The sequence below is a fragment of the Phycodurus eques genome, chromosome 1 (genome assembly GCF_024500275.1).
Source record: "Phycodurus eques isolate BA_2022a chromosome 1, UOR_Pequ_1.1, whole genome shotgun sequence".
NCBI classification, from domain to species: Eukaryota; Metazoa; Chordata; class Actinopteri; order Syngnathiformes; family Syngnathidae; genus Phycodurus; species Phycodurus eques.
Genome location: NC_084525.1, coordinates 24,304,070 through 24,323,689, shown reverse-complemented (window position 1 = coordinate 24,323,689; position 19,620 = coordinate 24,304,070). Strand labels below are relative to the sequence as shown.

Genomic DNA, 19,620 nt, shown 5'->3' with positions numbered 1-19,620 from the left:
GATAATGCATGTGGCCGTGCGATTGTTGGTGGGTGGGTTGCCAAATACTACTTTTATCCCCAATATATGAATGCAGGTACAACACTGACTAGGAGTACTGTTTTAAATTTATTGTAGTTAACATCTAGTGCTTTACTGGAAGAAATGGTCGTGTGCAGTTGTCATACTAGTGCACAGATTTGCCTCACTAGTAACATGCAGTTATCCTGCCCAAGTATTTTTAGTATGTATGTATCTTTAATAAGCCAAAGTTGTCCTACTATGACAGTCATTCTACTAGTACGCTGATTTGTCTTTCTAGTGAGGACACAGAGCGTACATGGACCTTAAAGTGGCTAACAAGGATATGGAATAAAGGCTCAAACAGCCTTCCATACTATAGGGCAGGGCGATAAATCTATTTTAGTGATTTAGACGATTATTTATTGCTCAGGAAGATGTTTTGTTTTTTAATCAATTATTTTTAGCGGCTTCTGTAGTTTTAAGTGCATCCTTGCTGACACCCACTGCTTACACAAACAACATGGCTACGAATTGAGCGCAAAGGCACAGTCAGTGTTGCCAGCAAGTTTTCCGACCCTACAGCGAGTATCTTTCAAAAAAGGGACCTGAATTTCCGGCGCTAAGAAATAGGTGTGTCCAGATCCCATCTTTGAGATTGAAAATTGATCCGATGTCAGCAAAAAAATTTGTATCGGATCCGATCTGACTGGACCAAAAGACGCTACAATTTTACCACTCTTATACAAGCAGTCCCTTCTATGCTCTGCTCCAGCACTTCTATCCAGCAGCGCCCGGACTGGATGCATATCCCACGTGATCACAACAAGTTGCTAAATTGCTAACATAGGAGCAAGAAGAGTGAATGTAGCTTGCTAAAAGTTGTTTATTGACACTCCAGTTGAAGTTCATTGTATAAGAATTACACACTACATTATTACACTGTTGTCGTATTTTACGCTTCATGATGCGCCACACATTTTCAATGGCAGACAGGTCTGGACTGCAGGCAGGCCAGTCTAGTACCCACACTCCCTTTACTATGAAGCCACGCTGTTGTAACACGTGCAGAACTTGGTTTGACATTGTCTTGCTTAAATAAGCAGGGGCGTCCATGAAAAAGACGTTGCTTGGGTAGCAGCATATGTTTCTCCAAAACCTGTATGTACCTTTCAGCATTAATTGTGCCTTCACAGATGTGTAAGTTACCCATGCCATTGGCACTAACACAGCCCCATACCATCACAGATGCTGGCTTTTGAACTTTGCGTCCATAACAGTCCGGATGGTTCTTTTCCTCTTTGGCCCGGAGGACACGACGTCCAGAATTTCCAAAAACAATTTGGAATGTGGACTCGTCGGACCACATAACACTTTTCCATTTTGCATCAGTCCATCTTAGAGGAGCTTGGGCCCAGAGAAGCCGGCGGCGTTTCTGGGTGTTGTTCATAAATGGCTTTTGCTTTGCATAGTAGAGTTTTAAGTTGCACTTACGGATGTAGCGCCGAAATGTATTTACTGACATTGGTTTTCTGAAGTGTTCCTTAGCCCATGTGGTGATATCCTTGACACATTGATATCGTTTTTTGATGCAGTTCCGCCTGAGGTATCGAAGGTCACGGGCATTCAATATTGGTTTTCGGCTTTGCCGCTTACATGCAGTGATTTCTCCAGATTCTCTGAACCTTTTGATGATATGATGGACCGTAGATGATGAAATCCCTAAATTCCTTGCAATTGTACGTTGAGAAACATTGTCCTTAAACTGTTCCGACTATTTTCTCACGCACCTGTTCACAAAGAGGTAAACCTCACCCCATCTTTGCTTGTGAATGACTGAGCAATTCAGGGAAGCTCTGTTTATACCCAATCATGGCACCCACCTGTTCCCAATTAGCCTGTTCACCTGTGGGATGTTCCAAACAGGTGTTTGATGAGCATTCCTCAACTTTCTCAGTCTTTTTTGCCACCTGTCCCAGCTTTTTTGGAACATGTTGCAGCTATAAAATTCTAAGTTAATGATTATTTGCAAAAAACAATAAAGTTGATCAGTTTGAACATTAAATATCTAAATATCTTCATAGTGTATTCAATGAAATATAGGTTGAACATGATTTGCAAATCATTGTATTCTGTTTTTATTTATGTTTAACACAACATCCCAACTTAATTGGAATTGGGGTTGTATTTTGTCACTTTGTGATACTTAAAATGTCAGAAAATTAATAAAACTGATATTTTTCACCTGATCTCGATCAGCTGAAAATCACATGATCGACCCCGATTTTCGATCACGTGATCAGATCGGGACAGCCCTAGAAATTTGCTAATAGGTTGACAAAAAAAAAAACAAAAAACAGAAAATTGTATTTTAAGGCCATATGGCCCAGCCCTACATAGATGGTAAATGGATGGCACCTATATAGTGTTTTATCTACACCCTCACAGTGCCCAAAGCGCTTTACAAAGCTTCACATTCACCCTCTCACACACACAGTCATACACCAATGGGCGACTGCTGCCATGCAAGGCGCTGCCAGGCCCACTGGGAGGAAATTATGGCTCAGTGTCTTGCCCAAGGACACTTTGACATGTGGACAGTCGTAGCCGGGATTCGAAACAGTGATCCTTCGGTCACTGGACGACCTGCTACCTACCGAGCCACAGCCGCCCTAGTGGACACACTTTCTTACCAAATGCTGTAGGTGACATCTCCTGCATAATGGCTCTGTACTCTAAATGATGACGGCTCGGATTACTGGGACCTGTGCACACATAAAAACACATGATAAAAACAGATATTAAAGCACACACACACACACACACACACACACACACACACACACACACACACACAGAGGTGGCCCAAGCAGGTGTGTCACGTGTATGATTGCAAAATTCCTGAATGTTTTAAAAGTAGGAAACTTTCCATAGGAATGAATGGAAATTTATGACACTATATTAGAATGAACCAGAAATGTACCAAATTGAAGGTTGGTTTTTAACTCACTGACTGCCAGGTATTTTCAGCGCAGTTGCCCATATGGCAGCTGTTCTAGGGCATTTCGACAGCTCCTTCAAGACTCACACAATATTTTTGTCTCTGATAATAGAAGCATATAACCAAAACAAAAAGTGCACTCTCTTCTTTCAATAGAAAAAAAGTTTGTTTTCCAGCTGTTTCTATTGTTTAGTATTAAGCAGGAGAACATGGGTTGATTTAATCCAAAACAGGTTTCTGACCAAAAAGTGGAGAAAATTAGATTGTTGTCCAAAAAAGAAACATCAAGCTGAACAGTGACGCTAATATTTTTTAGTTCACCTCAAACTATGATGATACACAAACAAGATGCCAAAATAATTTTAGATATACAGTGGAAGCTCGATATAACGGAGTAAAAGGGGCGGGGGGTGGGGGTCGCCAGATAATAGAAAATTGTCTGTTACATTTGAAGAACCTTTTTGAGGCCATATGTACCCATATTACCGTACATTACAAAATTACTCTTTTGTAGTTTTTTTTTTTTCGTGGCCTAAAACATCAAGTACAGTACAAAGTTATTGTAAATAAGTATTTTGAGAAAGCTTCAACATGTTTGAAAGTTTCATACTTAATCCAAACTTAGCATGTCGGTGTGCTTGGTCATTGTGACATTGTATACATACAGTACTAATCATAGACAAGTCGCTTTCATGAGGAATTAGTGTGCTTTCTAGTTCAAAATGCCTTGCTATAGGCAAACGGCTCGACAAATAAACTGTTACTGTACCAAAAATAGTATTTTCCAGACGCCAGAGACTTGTGTTTTGTATTTCTCAGAGTTAACACCGTAGCCATGCCGCGCTCTCTCTATGTGCAGCGCTCTATGCACAATAGACAATAAGATATAACTATCATCACCATAGTCGCACATCAATGTCCCACATTCAAGGCACGGGAGGCACGTCTTTTGGAATTGGATCTAGTCATATTGTCTATCTGTGACCCGGAAATACGTCAGTCCCATTCTCTGCCTGCACTGCGCCACAACGCCAGAAAACGACCAATTCTGGAACTAACAGACTTTTGTCAATGGCAGTAAGTGACAAATGGCAACTATTACTGGACACTTTGTTCGGTCCTGACGGTCTGTTTTATCCGATATCCGGTATATCGGGGTCTGTTTTAGCGAGGTTCCACTGTACAACTAAGAAACGCACTGTGAGTGATACTGACTCACCGCATGGCTAGAGTTGTACATTCCTGCTCACCATTATTGGAACCCCTTAATTATTTTTACATAACCTGTATAATATCTTCAGAAATAAATTGAAATGTACTGAACTTATATCATCAGGATCTTTTAATTGAATTTTAATTTAACAGAGAAAAATTTAAAAAAAATATATATTTTTTTAACTTAGATATTGTAATTTCAAAGAAAAAAAAAACCCGGCATGTGCAGCAAAATTAGCACGCCGCAATATTTGGTTGCACACCCTTTGGCAGTGATAACAGCCTCCAAACGTTTCTTGTATCATCTATTTTCTTTTGCACTTCTCACGTGGTATTTTCTCACACGCTTCCTTTGCAATTCATTCTAGCTCTTGAACATTTGCATGGTTCTTTTCCCCAATGTCAGATTTTAGCGCCCCCAAAGATTTGCAATTGGATTGAGATAATTTTTCACAGTCACGTTTTTTTCCTATAAAACCATTCCTGTGTGCTTTTGGGTGTGTGCTTTGTGTCGGTGTTGCTGAAGGACCCATGATCTTTGCCTCAAACCAAGTTTTCTTACACTGGATAACTATTTCTCTCTATAATCGCTTGATATTTTTTTTAATTTCATGATACCTGTGATACAGTCAAGGTCTCCAGTACCAGATGTAGCAAAGCAGGCCCACAGCGTTAGCATTTTAAGGTCATGCAACAGCATCTCAATAGTATTCAGGTGAGGATTTGGACAAAGCCACTCCAAAGTCTTCATTTTGTTTTTCTTCAGCCATTCGGAGGTGGACTTGCTGGTGGTTTTTTGATCATTGTTTTGCTGCAGAAGCCAAGTTCCTTTCACCTTGAGGTCACGAATAGATGGCTGGACATTCTCCTTCAGGAATCTTTGGTAGACAGTCGAATTCATAGTTTCCATTCATCACAGCAAGTCTTCCAGGTCCTGAAGCAGCAAAAAAGCCTGACAATCACGCTACCACCACCATATTTTACTGTCGGTATGATGTTCTTTTTCGGAAATGCGGTGTTACTTTCACGCCAGATGTAATGGGAGACACACCTTCCAAAAAGTTCAACTTTTGTCTCGTCAGACCACAGAGTATTTTCCCAAAAGTCTTGGGGATTATCAAGATGTCTTCTGGCAAAACTGAGACAAGCCTTAATGTTCTTTTTGCTCAACAGTTATTTTTGTCTTGGAACTCTGCCATGGAGGCCATTTTTGCTAAGTCTATTTCTTATGGTAGAGTCATGAATACTGACGTAAGTGAGGCCTGCAGTTCATTGGATGTTCTTCTGGGGTCTTTTGTGACCTCGTGGATGAGTCTTCGCTGGGCTCTTGGGGTAATTTTGGTCGGGCGGCCACTCCTGGGAAAGTTCACCACTGTATGTTTTCGGCATTTGTGGATGATGGCTCTCACTGTAGTTTGCTGGAGTCCCAAAGCTTTAGAAATGGCTTTATAACTTTTCCCACACTGATAGATCTCAATTAATTTGTTCCTGAATTTCTTTAGATCTCGCCATGATGTCTAGCTTTGGAGGATCTTTTGGTCTATTTCGCTTTGTCAGGGAGGTCCTATTTAAGTGATTTCTTGATTGAGAACAGGTGTGGTAGTATCAGGCCTGGGTGTGGCTAGAGAAATTGAACTCGGGTATGATCAACCACAGTTATGTTTTAACATGGGGGCAATACATTTTTTCACACAGGGCTATGTAGGTTTGGATTTATTTCTCCCTTAAGGCCTCTTTATACTCCTGTGCCCGCGTGACCGACGCATTGGCCTGCGTGGCCCCTCTGCGTCACTTTTCGCGCACACGACAAAAGATTTTGCTGTGCGTAGAATGCCGCGGAGATCATCTCTCATGATTGGCCCGTTTTAGTCAATTGCTCCGATGACGTTGATACCGTTCCTCTCGGTTCCATATACCACCTACGCCGCCATCTTCTTGATCGATTTTGCAGCATAATTAAATGTATCATCTGGTCATCTAGGTCCATTTGTTCTAGCAGACACTGTTCCACGGTCGCCATTGTTTTAGCTTTGTTTCTTGTTCCGGAAAGGAAATATAAAAACGTCTACCAGAAATGGGCAAATGCAGAGGAAACGCCACCCTCTGGCGTCCTAGCCAATACCAGCCGTCGCAACCGCCCTGACTGGGAGGAGAACTGCAGTACATTTTCAAAACTGCACACGTGGGTTGCTTTCGAGTATAAAGGCCAACTGCGTGCGGGATAGCCGCAGTGACGTCAGTGCAGTCACCGCCCACGCGAGTATAAAGAAGCCTTTAATTATCATAACCATTTAAAAAAATGCATTTTGTGTTTACTTGTGTTGTCTTTGACTAATATTTAAATTTGTTTGATGATGGGAAACACTTGTGACAAACATGCAAAACAAGAAATCAGAACGGGGGCAAACACCTTTTCACACCACTGTATATTACAGTACACCAAAATCGCAGTATACCCTGCGATGTGACTATTGTGCACACGTACATCGCAATGTCGATGCTCAATCAAAATATCATGCAGCCCGAGTCGAGACCCAAAAGTGGGTTGCGGAGAGCTTTTTTATAGCATATATTCGTATTCAGATTTTTAAATGTTTTTTTTCAATACAGAGGCGTACCAAGTTCCAATGGTACATAATAGGTAAGCGGCAGAAAATGTTACTCACTTGTACTCTAATCACTAGTTTACTCAATAAACAAATACAGTACAGCTCAGCCTGTCTAGCGGGCATCATGTCAAACAATATGCTTTTGGCGCTATGTCAAACTAATTTGAAACACCGTTTAAAAAAAAGAACATACTGTACATGTGTTTTATGTGGGTATTTATCAACAAAAATGCTTTATTGTTTTCCTATAAAAGTGGGTTGCAACTGTGCAACAACAGGAAAATGTGGGTCCCAGGCTAACAACAGTTGAGAACCAATGGTTTATACCATACATATACATACTCTGTTCGAGTGTCAGGTTCCTGAACTGGTTGGCATTTTTCCCCTCATAAAAGACGTGACAAATTGCGATTCGCCCCCTTGTCTTTATCCTCGACACAAGAGCTATGCTAATCTAAAAACTAAAGTGATGCAATCTACAGGGATCGGTTTGTCATTAAGGTAGTTCCCAAACCTCAATTTCACAGACAAGCTTAGTGAGACCCTCTTCTCTGCCTACCTGTTGAAAAACCTACTTGGCGAATATATACATCAGTGGCAGTAAACGGTTGGATTCCAGTTGACAAATATAAATGTCCGAGGCAGTGAATGAATAGGTAAGTTAATACAGTTGGCTGAAATATATTTTAGCCTAATCCTGACTAAAACCAACAGATTTTATGCAAGTTCAGTGGTACGTTTTTCTAAATACAAGCCATCATTTGGGTGATACTCTTCTGTGTGCTGTGAGCCAAAATTTGAGGTACCAGCAAGCTTGAGATATGGCACCATGCAAGTCAAGATTAAAAAGATGGAGCAACCAAGGTAGTGTAAAGCCTTTGCATGTGGGCAAGGAGAGCTATTTTCCATTGATGTCTGCTTAGGGCAAAACTAAATGTATTTATGCTTGAATATGACATTTTTCCATTCAGTTACCCTCAATTGCCAATTACTGTAAATCTCATGAATTCCCAAAATTCCAATGGAAAGTTTCCAATTTGAAATATTTCCAAACCTCTCCAGCTTCCCATGAAAATTTACCGGAAAGTGTCCAGAAATTTACTGAAAACTTTCCACCCCTTTGGAACCCATTACCTGGTGCGCAAGGCGAGGGCGGCTTGTTGAGAACGAGGGCGGCGCCGGCGGGAGAAGGCGGCTTGATGATGCTCGATGGGGCGCTGGTGAGCTCCGAGTGGGAGGGGTCCAAGTCTCGTTGCCGCGGCGACCGAGCGGCCCAGTCCTCCAGGCCACTGGAGGCCGCTGCCGTGGCCGAACTGCAGGTGGCGCTGGCTTTCCTGGGCTAGAGGGGCGGACATTACAAGTAATAGGAAGGACTTACTCCATCAGCTTCAAAGAGTTTGGGTGGAAACCGGTGGCATAAATGGCGGACTTATTGAGCAAGTGACACTGACTGCGTGGGAATGCCTCATGTACGTTATTGACACTATTGTTTTATCTGAGGCAGAGCTGGGTAGAGCCACGCCTGATAGTTATATTTACATGGATGAGTATGATATATTTCTTACCGATTGCAGTGCTAAAGTTGGAGGGGCGGAGATGTATGTCAAAAATAAGTTTTCTAGCATCAGTGCAATTGTCCACGACTGTGCTGAAACAATGTGAATTGTTTGTCTTTTAAAGTTGAATTTACAAAGAGTAGTGTTGTTCCAGTTGGGGGATGTTACAGACCTTCTGCATCAAAGGATACATTATCCTCATTGTCCGACTGCTTATCATCTCTAAGATGCACAAAATTGGTCCAAATTGGGGACCTAAACTAACCCCTGCTTGATTCTTTTACCTTGTACCTAAAATCTCACTCTCGTACAGTGCAGATGCTTTTTTGCTCACTCTGCTTGCTTCACTTCTTTTTACATTTTTTTTTTTTTGCTGATAAGCTTGTTTTTCTTCAAAAAAAAATAGGTTTAAAAATATCCAGTAGTCGCTGCTTCTATTTTTCTTTTGTGGTACTGTACTTTTATTTGGGAGATACAGTCAGTTGCTATATTCCAATATTTTCTGATACCCTCTCACCATTACGTGAGCGCGGCCTGCTAATTAGCACAAGCCTACTATTATCAACAAGACCAGAAATCAAGATGCCTCCCTTTTCCACTGAGGACTATCACGGACTGCTTTAAAGGATGTCAATCCTGGAAACCAAAATCCACCGTCTTGAAGTGTATGTGGATTTAAATGGACAGTCGGAGAATGAAACCACTACCGATGTCTCAAAATGTTGAGCAGAAATGTGCTAAAAGACAGCCCCTTAGCTCAACAAAGGGGACGGATGTGGACTGTGGAAACGGTAATGGACCATCCAACAGTTCTCCCTGGAATTTACTGGGAGCAAAGCCCAAAAATATGGGACAACATCTAAAAGGGAGGACACAACACCAGCAGATTACCGAGGAATCTGGCTGGGCTTGCGGGCTGCTTCAACCCCGAGTGAGCGGCCGTGGACGGTCGCTACAGCGAAGGGCAAGAAAAAAGGACGCGTGTCAATGCAAAACATTGACATCAGACTTACAAATAGATTTGAGCCACTTTTACAAGACCCTGGCCAAGAATGCTCATCCCCCACCACCACTGAAAAGTATGAAACTAAATCATACAAGAAAAAAATGGCACCCCAAACATTAATATGTGGTGATGGAGCTGTCAAGAAATGTTTTTGCAGTGAGAAGAACACCAAAGTACTGTGTTTTACCAATTACATGGTGTATGATATCTCTAAAGAAAATCCTGGAGATCACTAATCAGCACCCAACTGTCAAATATGTCATTATACACACAGGGGCCCTGGATGTTCTCAAGCGGCAATCAGAGGTACTGAAGCGAGATTTCATTGATCTCCTAACAAAAGTGCAATGTTTGGATGCTGAGGTTTTTATTAGTGGACCTCTCCCACTTGTACGATTTGGAGATGCACGTTTCTCTAGGCTCAGCCAATTAAATAAGCGGCTCAAAGAAGTGGTACTGCACTATCCCTGAGTTTCATTGACAATTTCTGCGTTTTTTTTTTTTTTTGGGAGCGCAGACATCTTTACAAGGCAGACAGTTTCTGTCTAAATAGACAAAAGGTTAAGTTATTGGCTGCCAACATTTTTTACTGTGTATGTCATTCAGCGGCCCGAAAAGAAAACACTGGTGACTTGGTGACACTGCTGAAGAACAAAAACATGCAGGGGCTAAGGCGACACGAGGCGCAGACGGATTCATCAGCGTCATCCAAACAATCGGAGGAGCAAATGACAAATGAGATGAGCCAGCACGTTGAATCTCCCACACCCCTCCCTGCCCCATTGGAGCAAAGCCCAACAAAATCTCTGCTAGGTGTGACGGACAGGATGAAGACGCACACCACGCCAAGATCTTCCTCCCATCCCTCCTTGCCTGAAACCACCGTCCACTAAGATGTGAAGGGCCCCCCTCCACCCATGAAGAACCTTATCTGCGAATCTGACTGATATCTACGGGGTATTTTCCAGAATAAGTCAGACCCCTATGGAGATCAGGCATTTTTTATTCCTGTAATTACAAGGGACAGAAAGTTGGTCAAATAAATACCCATCCATCCATTTTCTGAGCCGCTTCTCCTCACTAGGGTCGCGGGCGTGCTGGAGCCTATCCCAGCTATCATCGGGCAGGAGGCAGGGTACACCCTGAACTGGTTGCCAGCCAATCGCAGGGCACATACAAACAAACAACCATTCGCACTCACATTCACACCTACGAGCAATTTATGTCAATTAACCTACCATGCATGTTTTTGGGATGTGGGAGGAACCCGGAGTGCCCGGAGAAAACCCACGCGGGCACGGGGCCGGGGATTGAACCCGGGTCCTCAGAAGTGTGAGGCTGACGCTCTAACCAGTCGTCCACCGTGCCGCCATGTTGACAACAACATGGGAAAAATAATCTAAATAACTCTCTGCTATACTAGACACATTTGACCTCTCTCAACATATAAAGAGTCCAACCCACACTCAAGGTAATATCTTGGACCTGGTCATTTCGAAGGATGATGAAATTCTATCAATTGACATTAAGGATATGGCCATTTCTGACCATTTTTGTGTATTCTTTGAATTACAGATTCTTCCAAAAATTCACACAACCTCTGTCTATTAAGAAGAGGTACATAAATGAGAGGACCGCCACTAAGTTTATGGAGACCATTGCTGTGCCACAAACTGTGAATGCTGAGACAGTTGATGAACTTTTGGATAATTTCACCTGTAAAATCTCAAATGTCATGAATGCTGTCTCTCCTATTAAAACTAAGACAATCTTGAGGCGACCTAGAACACCGTGGAGGAGCACAATGATGGTAAAGACCTCTAAATCAAAGTGTAGGAAAGCAGAATATAGGTGGAGAAAAACTAAACTCCAAATTGACTATGACCTCTACAGACAGTCTTTGTAATTTTAACCAAGAGTTAGTCAGAGCTAGACAGCAACACTTTTCTGAAATCTGACTATTGTAATGGTCTTCTGACTGGACTCCCTAAAAAGAGCATTAAACAGCTGCAGCTCATTCAGAATGCTGCAGCTCTGGTTCTGACCAGAACAAAGAGTTCAGAGCATATTACTCCAATTCTAAAGTCTTTACACTGGCTTCCTTCCAGTCAGCTTTAGAATAGATTTTAAAGTTCTGCTACTGGTCTATAAATCACGAAACGGTTTAGGTCCTGAATACATGAATGAAATGCTAATTGAATATAAACCCAGTAGGGCTCTGAGATCGACAGACTCAGGTCAAATAGTGGCGCACAGAGTCCAAAGCAAACATGGAGAAGCAGCATTTAGCTATTATGCTGCACACAAATGGAATAAGTTGCCAACAGAAATGACGTCTAGGTTAAAAACTCTTCTTTTTCCCCATGCTTTTTAGAGCATTTCCACTTTAAAATGATATTTCTTGCACTGTACGCTGTTTTAATTGTTTTAATAAAACGCTTTGTTTTAAATGTTTATAAGCTGATTTTTTCTTTGTTTTTAAATGTATTTAATCATGTGAAGCACATTGAGTTGAGTTCGAATGGTGACTGTAGAGTCGCTTCTCCCAGCTGTTCTTTGCTCATTAATCCATTGCTCGAGTTGGTCTTCCAACTCGGGCCACCTCGCCTTGTTTCCGCAGAAACTCAGCTTCGTCTTCTTGACTTGGCGAAGCTCGTGTTCCTGCTTCCTCCACTTGCGAACCATGGATTCATTGATCTTGAATTCTCTCGCAGCTGCTCGATTCCCATGTTCCTCCGCGTAACTAATAGCTTGCAGTTTCAACTGTGCTTCGTAAGCGTGTCTCTTCGTAGGTGCCATTTTCGGGGGTCATTAGCCAAACCGATGCACATATCGGAACTATATACCTACTGGGGGCATGTCTTTAGCGTCCTCTGTCATGTGCAACCTTCCCCCTTTACGTCCGCATGCTGTCCTCAGTCACGTCCGCCTTCCTCTACATAAGCAGCGTGTCGGCAGGAAATGCTCCCAGTCAGTCAAGCGGAGCACTCATTTAAGGCACATAACATTTACAGACTTTGGAACTCGGTGCACAGATAAGGCGCCTCATCCATTTTGGAGAAAATTTAAGACTGAAATGCGCCTTATGGTCGTGAAAATAAAGTATATAAAAAAATTGCTCCTCTCAGGGAATACAAGGTTAAAGGGCGTGGTAATACGCGGTTTTCATAGCAAGTGTCTGACATCATTTAAGAGAGAACTCAAGAAATAGATCTTGCTTGGACAACTGTATGACAATCCAAACATAACTCAGATTGGCAACACTTTAGGTACCTAAAGAACAACTGTCTCTCAAATACACTATATTGCCAAAAGTATTCGCTCACTTGACTTGACTCTCATAATATGAAGTGACATCCCCCTCTTAATCAATAAGGTTTAATATGATGTCGGTCCACTCTTTACCACTATAACAGATTTAATTACGGTATTCTGATAAGGCTTCAACTCCGTCCTCAAAAAGGCCCAGCAGAGGATGTACTTCCTGCGGCTTCTGAGAAAGCACGGCCTGCCACAGGAGCTGCTGAGGCAGTTCTACACAGCCGTCATCTAATCAGTCCTGTGTTCTTCCATCACAGTCTGGTTTGTTGCTGCTACAAAAAAAAAGGACAAACTCTGACTGCAACAGACAATCAAAACTGCTGAAAGGATTGTCGGTACCCACCTACCCACCCTTCCAGAACTAAGACAAGAGCGTGCAAAATCCTCTCGGGCCCTCCACATCCCGGTCACCAGCTCTTCCGGCTCCTTCCCTCAGGTAGGCGCTACCGATCAATGCAAACGAGAACTAGCAGACATTCCAACAGTTTCTTCCCTCTTGCAATCAACTTCTTAAACACCTAACCTACAATTCCATTGCAACATGCTGGCAATTTTTTGTCTTTTTGTCTTGAGTTTGTTGTCACATTTCTGTCGGGCCATTTATATATTACTCGTGCACTCACTGTAGTAGTCTCACCACGCTGCACTATTTGCATATCTGTTGTTGACCAATTGGCCACTCATGCCAGAGTAGCATCTGCCCCATTTGCACACTGACTGAGGAGTACCTGCAACATTTGCACAATGAACATTGTCCCAGATTATCGTACGACTCGCTTGAAGTCTCTGCGCACTTTGCACAATGGTCATTGCACCGAACTATTGCAATATTAGTCATTCGAACTGCTCTAAGTGCTTTTTGCACAATTGTCAAAATAAATAAATAAATAATAATAATAATAATAAAAAAAAACAATTAACAACAAATGTACCAGCATTACCAGATAACTAGCAACCCTTTATTGCTCAGTGACTGTTTTTTTCAATGTCTTTATTTCTCAAAAGTGTTCTCTGTCAATTGACTGTCTGTTGTGGTACTAGAGCGGCTCCAATTACCGGAGACAAATTCCTTGTGTGTTTTTTGGACATACTTGGCAAATTAAGATGATTCTGATTCTGATAGAACTAAAGACCCATGATGACAGGGCTGGAGAGGAAATGAAGCAATATTGTAAATCCCCACCCCTGCTTCTCACTGAAGACCCTTTGAATTGGTGCTGTGTCCATCAGGTCACATTCCCCCTCCTCTCACACATGCCAAAGCTATACTTGTGTAGCGCAGGCTCTAGCATGTCTGCAGAGCGGGTTTTCGCTACTCTATTTGATGTGGTCACTGCAAAAAGAAGTGTTCTAAACCTAAACACGGGGATCAACTAGTGTTCATACAGCAGACCCTACAAGTTCCTAAATGCTGAGCAGTTAGTCTGGTGTTTGGCTTATTCAGGAAGTGCTTTTGCCAAGTGCTGCTATTTTTAACTTTTTCTTGTAGATTACAGCACTGTAGAACGTTTTGTTTTTGAAGAAGACTGTCCATTTTCACACAAGTAGGCTAGGCCTATGATGTGTATTTCAGTTTACAATTTGATTTAATGGTAAGCAATTTTCACATTATTATACTGTGAACATATACACTATATATAAGCTAGTGGTTTGATGCTACTCATTTTGTATTTATTATTATGTATGTGTTTGACTGCGTGTTCTGTTCAGTAAACACCTGAAGGTGCATCGGCGACCGTGGCTCTCCTTGCCCACATGCGAGAGCATTGCAGTACCATGTTTTTCTTTACTTTGCTCAAGCGATTGTATCCGAAGCTCACTCGCGCCTCAAATTTTGGCTTACAATACGAAAACAAGAAACAAATAAATAAATGAATGTCGACCAAGCAATGGCTTGTAACTTTAAAAACTTGTAAGTTGGGGCACTCATAACTCAAGGTACCACTGTATTTGTCTTTTGTTTTACCTTAGTTCTCATTATGTATGTAAAACCTCAATATAAAACTGAGGTTACAAAAAAGTAGTAAACAGTGTGAGAGGGAGGCAGGCGGCGCTTACCTGTCGGGCCTGCTTCTCCTGGTCCCGGAGCCATTGCAGGTACGACTCCCTGGCCACCTGCTCCTCGATGGCCTCGCATGTCGCCTCCCAGTCGCTCGCTCGTTTCTTGTCCTCCAACATCTGCTGCTCGATCCATGACTCCTCGGACGTCTTGATGGCTGACTTCATCAGGGACTGGTCCGCGTACTAAGGCCGTGGTTTAAAGGGGACACAATATGTTCAAGTGACTTTTGAATGGATTGTATCCAAATAGTTGTGTGTCAGGAGTGCCTGCCCAAGTCAATCTTTGGTTATCTGACCCTTCCCCAGTTGTGTAGATCTACACTTCAGCATCACTGTGACCAAACAGTAGTGATAACTAGCATAATAAGCAGACCCACAAAAACTTTCCCAACCAAGTCCGAGCTGGAGCACTCTTCAGTCAAATTACTGCTGTATATTGTATGGAAATAATCTTACTCAAAGCACTGCCCTTACTGTTAATAGGTGACACGATGGTTAGAATGAATTCTAACAAATAACTGATCTAGGAAGCACGGGGGACGACTAATTAGCACATCTGCCTCGCAGTTCTGAGGACCTGGGTTCAAAATCATCCTTGCTGGTGTGGAGTTTGCATGTTCTCCCTGTGCCTGTACCCGCTTTTCTCCGGGTACTCCACTTTCCTCCCACATCCCAAAAACATGCACGGTAGGTTAACTGAAGATTTTAAATTGCCCGTAGGTGTGAATGTGAGTGTGAATGGTTGTTTATTTATATGTGCCCTGCGATTGGCTGGCGACCAGTTCAGGTGTGCCCCATCTCTCGTCCAAAGTAAGCTGGGATCGGCTCCAGCATGCCCACGACCCTAGTGAGGCTAAGCGTTACAGAAAATGGATGGATGGATAACTGATCTAGATTTTGTCTTGAAAGTCCAATGGAAAGTCAAATGGAAATTGAGGGCAAAATGTATATCCATCCATCCATTTTCCAAGCCGCTTATCCTCACAAGGGTTGCAGGCGTGGTGGGGCCTATCCCAGCTATCTTCGGGCAGGACCCTAAACTTGTTGCCAGCCAATCGCAGGGCACACAGAAACAAACAACCATTCCCACTCACATTCACACCTAGGGACAATTTAGAGACTTCAATTAACCTACCATGCATGTTTTTGGGATGTGGGAGGAAACCGGAGTGCCCGGAGAAAACCCACGCAGGCACGGGGAGAACATGCAAACTCCACACAGGCGAGGCCGGGGATTGAACCCCGGTCCTAAGAACTGTGAGGCAGACGTGCCACACCATGTATACACAAATTTAAAAAAATATAAAACTGTTTTTTTTTTAAATGTAAAATTGTTCATCCTACTACTTGCTTTTTTAATTTTATTTTTAAAGGTCCCATTGCATCAGATATTTTTTATAATCGTCGGTGTCCTTTTATCAGGTTTTGCAAGATAACTTAGGTTGTAAATGCCCTTTTCCAAGCTATTCAAGTTGGCATTTTACGAGTGGCAGTTGAGACGGCCGGATTTCTCATAATTACCGTAATTTCTCGTGTATAATGCGCATTCCCACCGTGCGCCACATTCCCGGCCCGCGCGCCACATCCGGCCCGTGTCCAAATTTCCTCCAGCCCGAAGCATCATGTCATAAAATCAATAATATGTGGCCCGCCAGCACATCACACAGTAAACAATAAACACAGTAAACAATACACACATATAAAAAAAAAAAAAGGCCATTTTATATTTCACCAGAGAGTGGCAGTAGACTTGTGGGTGCACTCTCGTCGCGTGACCCCTGTGTGAACTTTTACCCCTGTGGTATGTTTTTAGCTCATTTCTAAAATGGCAACTGAAACTAAAAAGTGTAAAGTTGACGAGGGCCACCGTGTCCAGGACAAGTGGATTTTTTCACTGACATACGAAACAACTGTGCCTAATTTGCCAAGAGACTGTGGCTGTTTTCAAATAATTTAATAATAAGAGGCTCTACCAGACGAAACACGCGAACTACGACAAACTAACGGCGAACGAACGCGCCAAAAAACTGAAACCATTGGAAGCTGTTTTGATAGCGCAGCAGCGCTTTTTCACAAGAGCTCGTGACTCAAATGAAAACTCTACAAAGGCGAGCTACGAGTCTCAGTGAATTGATTTTTTTGTGATGATCAAACTACATTTTTGTCAAATTTTGAATTGTATAGTCACTATACTATTCTTTGTCAAAATGCACTGGGATGTGATTTGTTAAAACAATTCAGTCAACTTTCATAAAATAGTTCATTTGTATTTAATTTATTATTAGTTTAACCTTTAACTATCCTGGTAATTCAATTGAAAACAGATTCTCAATTGCAATATCGACCTAGCTGCAGACAGCAAAGTGATATAGTTACATATTTACATGTTAATGGTTCGAGGAATGTCAGGCCGAATGGTTGGCCCCCATACATTTTCATCTGACCAAATCTGGCCCTATTTGCAAAATGTTTGGACACCCCTGGTGTAGCCTATACTTTCATTCCAATATGACAGGACTACGTATGACTGCATTCAGTGGGTACGGAAAGTATTCAGACCCAGACTTAATTTTTTCCCTCTTTGTTATATTGTAGCCATTTCCTGAAATCATTTAAGTTCATTTGTTCCCTCATTAATGTACACACAGCACCCCATATTGACATAAAATAAAATGGAATTGTTGACATTTTTGTAGATTTATTAAAAAAGAAATACTGAAATATCACACAGCCATAAGTATTCAGACGCTTTGCTGTGACACTCATATATTTAACTTAGGTGCTGTCTAGTTCTTCTGATCATCCTTGACATGGTTCTTCAGCTTCATTGGTGCCCGGCTGTGTTTGATTATACTGATTGGACTTGATTAGGAAAGCCACACACCGGTCTATATAAGACCTAACAGCTCATAGTGCATGTCAGAGCAAATGAGAATCATGAGGTCAAAGGAACTGCCTGAAGAGCTCAGAGACAGAATGGTGGCAAGGCACAGATCTGGCCAAGGTTACAAAAACAATTGTGCTGCACTTTAGGTTCCTAAGAGCACTGGCCTCCATAATCTTCCTAGATCGCTACCGATCAATGCAAACTAGAACTAGCAGACATTCCAACAGCTTCTTCCCTCCTGCGATCAACTTCTTAAACACCTAACCTACATTTCCATGACAACATGCTCGCAATTTTTTGACTTGAGTTCGTTGTCACATTTCTGTGGGGCCAATTATACATTACTCGTGCACTCACTGTAGTTGTCTCGTGACGCTGCACTATTTGCATATCTGTTGTTAACCAATGCTGGCCACTCATGCCAGAGTAGCATCTGCTCCATTTGCACACTGATTGAGGAGTATCTGCAACATTTGCACAACCAACATTGTCCCAGATGATCGCACTACTCGTAACTTTCAACCGCATACACTCCTTGAAGTCTCAGCGCCCTTTGCACAATGGTCATTGCACCGGACTAATTGCAATATTAGTCATTCGAACTACTCTAAGTGCTAGAGGACTCTGCATCTTTTTGCACAATTGTCAAAAAAAAATAAATAAATAAAAATGTACCAGCATTACCAGATAACTAGCAACCCTTTACTGCTCAGTGACTGTTTTTTTTTTGTCAATGTCTTTCTGTCTCCAAAGTGTTCTCTGTCAATTGACTGACTGTTGTCGTACTAGAGCGGATCAAACTACCGGAGACAAATTCCTTGTGTGTTTTTGGACATACTTGGCAAATAAAGATGATTCTGATTCCGAACTGACCGTATGGCCAAACTGAGCAATCGGGGTAGAAGAGCCTTGGTGAGAGAGGTAAAGAAGAACCCAAAGATCACTGTGGCTGAGCTCGAGAGATACTGTCGGGAGATGGGAGAATGTTCCAGAAAGTCAACCATCATTGCAGCCCTCCACCAGTCAGGGCTTTATGGCTGAGTGGCCCAACGGAAGCCTCTCCTCAGTGCAAAACACATGAAAGCCCGCATGGAGTTTTCTAAAAAAACACCTGAAGGATTCCAAGATGGTGAGAAATAAGATTCTCTGGTCTGATGAGACCACAATAGAACTTTTTGGCCTTAATTCTAAGCGGTATGTGTGGCGAAAACCAGGCACTGCTCACCACCTGTCCAATGCGGTCCCAACAGTGAAGCATGGTGGTGGCAGCATCATGCAGTGGGGGTGTTTTTCAGCTGTCGGGACAGGACGACTGGTTGCAATCGAAGGAAAGTTGAATGCGGGCAAGTACAGTGATATCCTGGACGAAAACTTTCTCCAGAGTGCTCAGGGTCTCAGACTGGGCCGAAGGATCACCTTCCAACAAGACAATGACCCTAAGCACACAGCTAAAATAACGAAGGAGTGGCTTCAGACCAACTCCGTGACTGTTCATGAATGGCCCTGCCAGGGCGCTAACTTAAACCCAATTGAACATCTCTGGACAGACCTCAAAATGGCTGTCCACCAATGTTGACCATCCAACCGGACAGAACTGGAGAGGATCTGCAAGGAGAAATTGCAGAGGATCCCCAAATCCAGGTGTGAAAAACCTGTTGCATCATTCCCAAAGAGACTGTATTAGAAAAATTGTTGTATTAGCTCAAAAAGTTGCTTCTCCTAAATACTGAGCAAAGGGTCTGAATACTTGTGATATTTCTGTTTTTCTTTTTTAATAAATATGCAAAAATTTCAACAATTCAGTTTTTTCTGTCAATATGGGATACTGTGTATATATTAATGAGGAAGAAAAACTCCCGAATAGACCTTACCGGGGAGGCTGAGGAGTGTCATCGCCATGTAGTTGGAACACACACTCCGGTCCCCCTTCTTAAAAAGGGGGACCACCACCTGTGGCATGATCT

The 19,620-nt window shown here is 42.4% G+C and overlaps 1 protein-coding gene across 1 annotated transcript in view; it reads right to left on the bottom strand.

Annotated features, from left to right (window-relative positions):
• Positions 1–19,620, bottom strand: part of otud5a (OTU deubiquitinase 5a) — a 55,587-nt gene that overhangs the window by 8,205 nt on the left and 27,762 nt on the right. The window contains exons 6-8 of the mRNA XM_061684319.1: positions 14,767–14,952; positions 7,960–8,164; positions 2,694–2,765 (exon numbers count right to left, since the gene is read on the bottom strand). Of these exons, the coding sequence (XP_061540303.1) occupies positions 2,694–2,765; positions 7,960–8,164; positions 14,767–14,952 (463 nt within the window). The remainder of the gene's footprint in view (positions 1–2,693; positions 2,766–7,959; positions 8,165–14,766; positions 14,953–19,620) is intronic.